The 9,387-nt window shown below is 57.5% G+C and overlaps 1 protein-coding gene across 1 annotated transcript; it reads right to left on the reverse strand.

Annotated features, from left to right (window-relative positions):
- Positions 1–3,731: 3,731 nt before the first annotated feature.
- On the reverse strand, positions 3,732–8,743 carry LCN2 (lipocalin 2). The gene is made up of 7 exons (XM_008054178.1): positions 8,606–8,743; positions 7,972–8,108; positions 5,979–6,058; positions 5,622–5,741; positions 5,304–5,405; positions 3,972–3,998; positions 3,732–3,824 (listed from the first exon to the last, which is right to left on the reverse strand). The coding sequence occupies exons 1-6, from the start codon at positions 8,741–8,743 to the stop codon at positions 3,979–3,981; spliced, it is 597 nt and encodes a 198-aa protein (XP_008052369.1). The 3' UTR covers positions 3,732–3,824; positions 3,972–3,978.
- Positions 8,744–9,387: the final 644 nt, after the last annotated feature.

Consider the following 9,387-nt stretch of genomic DNA (forward strand, 5'->3'; position numbering starts at 1 on the left):
GCCCCGCCCCGATCCCCGCCCCGCCCTCACCACTATAGTCCCGCCCACTTCCGCTCTAATGTCGAGCTCCGCCCACTCCTCGCCTGCCTGGGGCCACGCTCCTCTCCCGACCGATGGGCGTGTCCGTTCCGGTAGACTCCCAGGCGGTAGGGGTCCCCGCAGAGGGGCGGGACAACCCGGGACCCTCCAGCTCTTCTGCGTGGGCGAAGTCGGGCACGCGGTTTCCGAGGCTTCCTCTGGCTTCGGGAAATTCCTATTCGCTGTTCCCTCGAGAGTCACGAAGTTTCTGCCTCCTCCTCACCTCCCCCAGCCCCAGCAGAGAGGACCCATCCCCTCCCCGCCCCCTGCCCTGGGACTTCCTGGTCTCCAGCGCTTCTCTTGGGGCTCAGTGGCTACACTCTGTGGGTGCGAATCAGCTGGACCCCAGCTCGGAACAGGAGACGTGGGAACAGCCCTCTCGAGGAGAGCTCCTTAAACGGGGCAGGGCAGGACAGGGGAGGAGGCTTCCCTAGTTCTGGCTCTCAAACGCCAGTCTGTGTGGCATGTTCTCAACAAAGTAAAGGTTTTCCGCCCCCTCACGTGGGTGCTGCAGTGGAGAGCAGAAGTGTGTGGGGGAGAGTGCTGCTGGGCTGTCCATCCTGGAAGGAAGGCTTCGTGAGAATAGGCCCAGCTGCCGTATCCCGCACCCCACGCACCAGCTAGGAGAGGGTGGCCTGCCCTGTCCCCCAGCCACCAACTGTGGCTCCTGGGTTGGATCCAGAAGGATGATCCTGGCCAGGGGTCCAGCTGAGAGTTAGGCTCACATCCCAGACAAGAGGGGCTCACTTCCTGGGACTCCCGCAGTGGTCGTGGCCAGCAGGCCCCATGGCTGCAGCAGACCGGTCCCTGTCTCACTGTGGGCATTCCATCCTTGGCGTAGGGGTCAAGCTCAGGTGGATTACCCAGAAGATCAGTGACAGTGAGGTGGAATCCTCTCCTGTCCCAGAAGCCACCCCAGAGCCTCACCTGCGGAAGCTGGGGGTGAGGTCGAGTCCTCACCTGTTATGACGGTTACCACCCACTTGCCCATGGATGGCATTCCCCCTGAACTGGGTTGAATGGAGCAAGGAGTGCACTGACCAGTGCCCAAAGAGTTTTGGAGAACAGCCTCTCGTGCAGGTCGCCCTACCCTCCTGGGTTGAAAGGGAGAGAAAGGGATTTGCTGATGCTATGCTGTCTTTGAAGAAGAAGGGAAGGGCCACACACCAAAGAACACAAGAGAGGCAGCTCTGGAAGCCAGAAAGGGCAAAGTAGGTGCTTCTCGAGATCCTCTTGGCAGAACACAACCCTGCAGAGACTGATCTCAGCCCAGTTAAACTGACTTCAATTTTTTGTTGTTTTTGAGCTGCAGTCTCACTCTGCTGCCTAGGCTGGAGTACAGTGGCATGATCATGGCTCACTGCAGCCTCAACCTCCTGGGCTCAAGTGATCCTCCCACCTCAGTCTCCTCAGTAGCTGGGACAACAGGTGCATGCCACCACGCCTGGCTAGGTTGTGTTGTTGTTGTTTTCCTGTAGAGGCGAGTTCTCACTATGTTGCCCAGGCTGGTCTTGAACACCTGGGCTCAAGCGATCTTCCTTCCTCATCCTCGCAAAGGGTTGGGATTACAGGTGTGAGTCATCATGCCCAGCCCTGATTTCAGACCTTTGACTTCCAGCACATAGGGGAATATACATGTGGTGTTTAAACCCTCAGTTTGCGGTAATTTGTTATAGTGGCAATACGAAATTACCTCCAGCAACCCAGGTAGGAAGCACAAAGCCCTATTTGTGCCCTAGAATCTGATCCTGAAAGGCCAGCAGACCTAGAGGAGATGGGAAGCTGCCTTGCTTGGACCAAGGTGGGAAACTGGATCTGCTGCTCCAAGTGCAGCCTGATAGCCAGGCATGCTGGGCGTAGCTTCCGCCTCCTCTGCCAGCTACTGGGGCTCTGACCAGCAGCCCCTCAGGTGCCCTTCTCAGCCTGGAGCCTCTCTGGGCTTGGGCACAGCCCCCGTCCCTCTCTCAAAGCCTGGGCCGCACCAAGCTGGTCTCTGCCTGGAGTCTGGCATAGACTTTCAAATGTTTGCAGCATCTGCGGGGCCTAGGTCTCAGGCCTGTCCTGCTCCCTAGGAGGCCAAGGCTGGCACTGCTCCCAGCTCCAGTATCTCCCCTTCCCCAGCCGAGGGTGAATGGGGTGTGTGTCTGTGGGGTTTCTCCAGAATCCCACCCACTCTACCTTGCAAGGGTAAAAGAGCCTGGAGAGGGGGTTTCTGGGGGGAGATAACCACCCACCCAGGGGGTGAGCACTGGCTGAGAGGCAGGAGACCAACCCTGCTGACCCCTCTGCCAAACCGGTCTCAAGCTACACAATGCTGCCGAGTGCAATGGCTAATGCCTATAGAGGATTGTCTGAGCCCACAGGTTCGAGATCCACCTGGGCAACTTGGCAAGACCTCATCTCTACAATAAATCAAAAAATTAGCTGGGTGTGGTGGTGTGCGCCTGTTCTTCCACCTACTTGGAAGGCTGAGGCAGAAGGATCACCTGAGCCCAGCAGGTCGAGGCTGCAGTGGCCATGAGCGTGCCACTGCACTCCAGCCTGGGTGACAGAGTGAGGCTCTGAGTCAAAAAAAAAAAAAAAATTAGACTTCAATAAAATATTTTTTAAAAATTAGCCAGGTGTGATGGTGCGCACCTGTAGTCCCAGCTACTTGGGAGACTGAAGCAGGAGGATTGCCAGCCCAGGAGGTCAAGACTACAGCAAGCCGTGATTGTGCCACTGCATTCCAGTCTAGGCAACAGAGTGAGACTCCAACTCAAAAAAAAAAAGCTGTCCATGCCTCTGTCCTGCCTGCCCATGCCTCTGTCCCACCTCCTACCCTGGCTGTGGTCTCCCAGCAGCTATTGGAGTCCTGGTGAGTTGAGGGTAGCTGCACCCTACACCTCCTCCCGAGGCACTTCCAGTTCCTAGTTCTGGCTGGGCTGCTAATGTGTGACCTGTTGCAGGTGGCCAGGTGTAGGCATGATGTGTGGCCCCATCAGTGTCTCCAGTGGACTCGGCATGTGAGGGCTACTACTACTCTGGGCCGGGCCCAGTGTCACGGTAGAAGTGAGTGTGTGTGGGTTTTTTTTTCATCCAGGTTGGAGTGCAGTGATGTGATTGATCATAGGTCACAACAACTTCAACCTCCTGGACTCAAGCAATCCTCCTGGGCTCAAGCAATCTTCCTACCACAGCCTTGCAAGTAGCTGGGACTAAAGGCATGTGCTATCATGCCTGGCTAATTTTTAAACATTTTTTGTAGAGTCGAGATCTCACTATGTTGCCTGGACTGATCTCGATCTCCTGGCCTCAAGTGATCCTCCTGCCTTGGCCTCCTGAAGTGCTAGAATTACAGGTGTGAACCACCGTGCCCAGCAATGTATGGTATTACTCTGTGTATGAAGGGCAGTCAGCTTCAAGGGGGCTGCTGGCGATGACAGAGGGTTTGTGCCTCTGCTCCACAGTCCTGACATCTGGAATGGGCAGTGTGGCCCCCATCCCTCACTGGGAGTACAGGCCCTGGGAGTGATGCTGATATGAGCCCTCTTCCCCTTTCCCCTCCCTGATGGCCGGGGGTCAATAAGCAAAGACCTGGAGGCCTGGAGGCACATGTTTATTTAGCAGACAAGGTGGGGGTCCATTGCAGGGAGGCCTGGGGGCCGCAGGGTGGGCATCACTGCAAAAATGTCTCCCACTGTCTCACTGGCTTCAGAGCTGGTGGGTAGTTGGTGGCAGCCTGGACAGAGGCACGTATGAGGAAGCTGGGTAGAGGGATAGGAGGGGCCTTAGAGGGGGACCACGGGGTAAAAATGGCAGCAGCTGGGGGTAGGGGAGGAGCAAAAGCAAGTCCAAGACCCCCCCACCCACTGCACCCTGGCCTTCCGTCAGCACTTCCCAGCCACACTTACTGTGCGCTCAGTTATCGATGCACTGATCTGTGGGGGGAGAAAGTCTGTTAGAACAGGCAGGTGTATGTGTGTGAAACACACACACACACACACACACACACACACACACACACAGACAGAGAGAGAGAGAGAGAGAGGTGGAGAAAGAGGGGAGAGAGAGAGGAGTGAAAGAGACACAGAGTGAGAGGGGGAAGAGAGAGAGAAAGAGGAGAGAGAGAAGGAGAGAAAGAGAGATTGGGGGGAGAGAGTCTCAGAGAGAGACAGAGAGTGAGAGGGGGAAGAGAGAGAGAAAGATAGAGGAAGAGAAAGGGAGGAGAGAGAAGGAGAGAAAGGGAGACACAGAAAGAAAGAGGAGGGAGAGAGTTGGGGGAGAGAAGAGAGAGACTCAGAAAGAGACACACAGAGAGAATGAGAGGGGGAAGAGAGAACTATAGAGAGAGGAGAGAGAAGGAGAGAGACACAGAGAAAGAGGAGAGAGAGAGTAGGAGGGGGAGAGAAGAAGAGAGAGAGACTCAGAGAGAGAAAGACACAGAGAGAGAGTGAGAGGGGGAAGAGAAAGAGGAGAGAGAGAAGGAGAGAAAGAAAGGAAAGAGGCAGAGATACACACACACACACACACACACACACACACACACACACACACACACACACACACTCCTGACTGCCAGGATCCCTGAACTGCCTCTGGGCAGCTCCCCAGCCGACCTGGCCCAGTCACAGAAGGTCTGGGGGTTCCCTTCAGGAATGGGCAGGGGCTGTGGGAAAAAGGCCTGGAGACAGGCTGTCCTGGGGACTCCGTTCTTCGGGGGAGGCAAGTGAGGCCCAACACTCCTGGATGCTCAGGCACCCGGGGCCTCCTGCCTGTGCACCTGCTGAGCCCCGGATCCCCTTGGCCTTGGGGAGGCCAGTGGCTCTCGTGGGGCCTGGCTGGAGCCTCCTGCCCCCTGAGGCCAAGACATCTCCCAGGTCAGTGGTGAGCAAGCCCCAGGGGAGGGGAGATGGCCGAGACAGAGGATGTGGCCCGGGACAAGGGGGGCCGGGAGTGGGCCCAGGGTGGTGAGGCTGGGGAGATGTGCGCCTGGGTCTGGGTTCTCGCCTAGGCCGGCCCTGACTACCCTGCCAGGGAGGAGCATGTGGGGCCTGGATCCTGGGAGCCCCGCAGACCTGGGGATGGATATGGTCTTCCTGAGCCCAGAGTGGCTCCTGGGGAACTCCTGCCCACCCCTCCGATAACCGAAGCGGGGTTCTCTCCTTTCCCCTTTCCCCTGTTGGGGCAGCACCAGGCCTAGACAGTCCCCATGTTCCTTCCCCCTCTTTCAGACCGGCTGTTACCGATTGGGACAGAGAAGACGATGTGGTCATCACTGAGGCCCAGAGACTTGGCGAGGCGGGTGAAGTTCTCCTTCAGTTCGAGGCTCAGCTCCTTGGTTCTCCCTGTGGACATTCATATTGTCCAATGAGTGAACGAGGTCTCAGGTCCCTTCCTCGTGGGGAGTCTGTGGAATGACGTCACTCCCTGGCTCCCTGGGGCCTTGGGACAGAGCTGAAGCTGGCGGGGACCTGGGGGTCTGGGGGTCTGGGTGGGGATGAGTCTCCCTTCCCTGCAGAGTCACCAGGAGCTGGGCCCCTGAGGGGCAGGGAAGGCCCTACCATAGAGGGTGATCTTGAAGTAGTTTTTCTTTTTGAAAGTCTTCTTGAAGAATACCATGGCGTACTGGTTGTAGTCGGTGGCCATCACTCGAACTCTGTAATTCTGCACTCCAGGATAACCTGCGGGCATCCCGGCCAGGGGTTACCCCACAAGGGCCAGGAGGAGGGCGGTATCCCTCTTCTCCCCAAACCACCAACATGGGCTTCTCTCCACAGATATCATCTATGTGGAGGGTCCAGGAAGGTCTGTGGCCCTCCTGGGAGGACCCTGTCAGCACCCTTACCCCGACCCCCACACCCTGACCCCCCACCGTCTCCCCACCTCAGTCCCCCGGCCCCATCTCCCTTGGGACTCACGTTTGATGCTGCCCAGTTCGAACTGGCCGGGCCGGGTACTTCGGACAAAAGTTCTGATCCAGTGGGTACAGCTCCCATTCCTGTGGGTGATGGGGGGGTGAGGGGGAAAGGACACAGGCTTGGACCCCCCCAGAGTAGACGAGGCAGGGGCCAGGGCTGTCTACCAACCAGCCCAACAATGACAGCCCATTCCCCACTATGTGGGACTCCTTCCTACCCAGGTGAGTGGATCTGGACCTGTCCCTGGCCGTCCTGCCTGGCCTGCTGCCCTGGACCTGGCTCAGACCTTGGCTCTGGCACCCCCTGTCCTTCCTCCCCCTTTGGCCCTCCTGGGGCCTTCCCCACTCAACTCTCCCCCGCCCCCAGCACTTCTCCCCTGCTCCTGTCTGGCCACCCTCTCTGCACCTCTCCTGTGTGACCCCGGCTGGCTTGTGCCAAGCCCTCCCTAGCTCCTGGGCCAAATTTGCCCTCACCCCTGCGTGCCCCGCCCCATCCCTGGCACCCCAGGGCTGAGCTTCCAGCCTGCCTTTTTTGGCCTTGTTCCACAAATGCCCCAAGTCCAGTTCACTGGCTGCTACAGTCAGAAACCTGCTGAAGGCCGGTCCCCAGCTGCTCCCCTCTCCGAGTCGTCATCTACCCCACTCCTGTCATCCCCTACCTGTGACTGCTCAGCCTCACTTTTGCTGGCCTCCCGGGCTGCACCCCACCATTTCTCCCCCACTGCGGCTCAAGGGCCCTACTCAGACCCCCTCCCTGTCAGATCCCTCCTGCTGGTGCCCAAGGACCATGCCAGCATAGTGGCCACCAGCCCCTTCAGGACTCTCAGCAGCTCCTGCTCAGGGTGGCTGGACCACCCCACATTTCCTTCTGAAGCACGTTGGCTCCTTCAAAGTCACCTCCCGGCCATTGTTTTGCTAAGCTATGATCTGTCCATGTGTTCTCTGAGCTATGGCCACCATATTTTCCTGAGCTTTGGACCCCTCTCCTACCTTGGAGAGGTGAAGCACTGCTCTCTCTCTAATTTACTTTCTAAATAAAATATATTTTCCAACCCTAAATAAATAAATAAATAAAATCCCTGGAAGCCTCCAGTGAAAGTCCTGGATAGGGTTCTAGGCTAGACCCAGTGTCCTTCCCTGATCACTCTAGGACACCCCTACTCTCTCCATCCTGCTTTGTTTTTTTTGAGTTGGAGTCTCACTCTGTTGCAGTGGCACAATCACGGCTCACTGCAGCCTCGACCTTCTGGGTTCAAGTCTCCGGAGTCCTCCTGCCTCAGCCTCAGGAGTAGCTGGAACTACAGGTGTGCACCATGATGTCTGGCTAATTTTTAAATTTAAATTTAATTTAATTAATTTATTTTGAGTTGGAGTCTCACTCTGTCGCTCAGACTGGAGTGCAGTGGCCGCTCCCAGCCACCGCAGCCTCGACCTGCTGGGCTCCGGCGATCCTTCCGCCTCAGCCTTCCAAGTAGCTGGAACTACAGGCACGCACTACCACACCCAGCTAATTTTTTATTTATTGTAGAGATAAGGTCTTGCCAAGTTGTCCGGGCAGGTCTCGAACCTGTGGGCTCAGGCAATCCACTCACTTCAGCCTCCCAAAGCGTGGGATTACAGGCTGAGCCACTGAGCCCGGCAATTTTTAAATTTTTTGTAGCGATGAGGTCTTGTTATGTTGCCCAGGCTGATCTTGAGCTCCTGGGCTCAAGTGATCCTCCCACCTTGGCCTCCCAAAGCGCTGGGATTATAGGCATGAGCCACCACAACCAGCCTCCACCTTGTTTTTTAACAACTGCTTGTCCCTCCCCATTACTGTTTGTGTGTCCACACTGAAGTGACCCTAAACATTGCTCCAGGGAGGGGAGAAGGAATGAAAAAATAGATGAATTCACTGGAAAACAGTGAGATGAATGACAAGATCCCTCAGCTTCGGTCACCCCTTGGCTGTGACATCGGTTTACCCCTCAGGTCTCCAGGGCAGAGGATCTCACCTGAGCAGGGTTGAGGTGACATTGTAGCTATGATCTTCCTTCAGCTCGTAGGTGGTGGCGTACATCGTAAGCTGGCCTTGGTCTTCTTTGCGAATTGCATTCCCAGCCAGGCCTACGACGTACCACTTCCCCTGGAACTACAGGGCAGCTGATGGTAGGCAGAGGCCAGGAATGGCCCTAGGAACCACCCCTCCTGCTGGCACTTCTGGGCAACTGGGCAGCAGGTCCAGGCCTGGGCTGAGGAAGCTGGCAGGAGCTGGAGGCCCAGGGGGAGGAGGCAGCCCTGGGTCTGGCAGGGACAGGGATGATGACCCTTGGCAAGTGGCTGGTGGGCTTCCTGAACCTTGGTTTCCTCCTCATCTGTAGCAGAGGAACTGAAGATGTCCCCACCTTGCACGGACAATGGGGATTATGGGAGAGAAGATGTGGACCTGGGACGGTCTCTTCTGGCAACTCTGAGATGGGGGGGACTCGGGGGATGGGACGTGGCTCCCATCAGGGGCCCTGAGTGCAGGGCAGCTCCCCGAGTCCTGCCTGTCCTGCCCAACACTCCTGACCCCTCCTCTCCACCTCTCCTCCCCTCTGCTCCTGCTCTTCCTCGGGCCATCCCTGGAGAGCCCCCTGGGACCTTTACCTGGTCTTCCTGGAAGTTTGGCTGCAGAGGGACCTTGCGCAGATGTGGGGCTGCGATCAGGTCTGGGGTGGAGTCCTGGGCCTGTATCTCCAGGACCCCCAGCAGGGTGAGGCCCAGCCACAGGAGCCCCAGGGCCATGGTGTCAGGGCTGGGACTCAGGCACTGCAGCAGCCGAAGGGCCTGGCAGTTGCCGGAGGAGGCGAGTGAGAAGCCAGCCTAGCGGACCCTATTTGTGCTGTTCCACCCCCGGGGTGGGGTGATGCGTCCTTTGCCAAATCCAGGAAGGTGAGGCAATTGCCAGCAACTCCTGCGGAAACACTTGGCAAGAACTCGGCCCCTCTCTCCCCCTGGTCGGGATTGTGCAAGTTGGAGGGACCGGAAGGCCTGGAGCAAGGAGGGCGGAGGGACGTACCCAGAGCTCGAAACTCTGGCAGGGACAGGGGCTCCCTCTGTGCCCCCTGCCTTCCTCTAGCTGGCCCTGCATATGGGCCAGTGGTGCCTGACTCAGAAACGCTGTCCTCTCTGATCCCAGGGTCCCTGCTTATCCTGCGCCCAGGGTGGGTTATGTGAGGTGACACCCCATCCCCACACCCAGTGAAAGCACCGAATACCTGTCTCCCACAGATCACATACTGTTTCCTGGTTCTTATAAGGGTCAAGGAAGGGTGGGGTGACAGAGTGGACAAGAAAGAACAAGGTGTCTGCTCTCAGCTCACGGATCCCTGATCTTGGCCCTCCCAGGAGTCCATGGGGCCCCGGCACAGGGTGAGATGCCTGAGGGG

This window comes from Carlito syrichta, unplaced genomic scaffold (assembly GCF_000164805.1).
Source record: "Carlito syrichta isolate Samal-C Ts95f unplaced genomic scaffold, Tarsius_syrichta-2.0.1 Scaffold289188, whole genome shotgun sequence".
NCBI classification, from domain to species: Eukaryota; Metazoa; Chordata; class Mammalia; order Primates; family Tarsiidae; genus Carlito; species Carlito syrichta.

Coding starts and splice junctions, on each gene's coding strand:
- LCN2 (XM_008054178.1), bottom strand. CDS start 8,743: ATGGCCCTGGGGCTCCTGTGGCTGGGCCTCACCCTGCTGGGGGTCCTG. Junction 6,059..7,971: donor GTCACCTCAACCCTGCTCAG/GTGAGATCCTCT, acceptor CATCACCCACAG/GAATGGGAGCTGTACCCACT. Junction 3,999..5,303: donor CGTCTTCTCTGTCCCAATCG/GTAACAGCCGGT, acceptor CTCCCCCCACAG/ATCAGTGCATCGATAACTGA.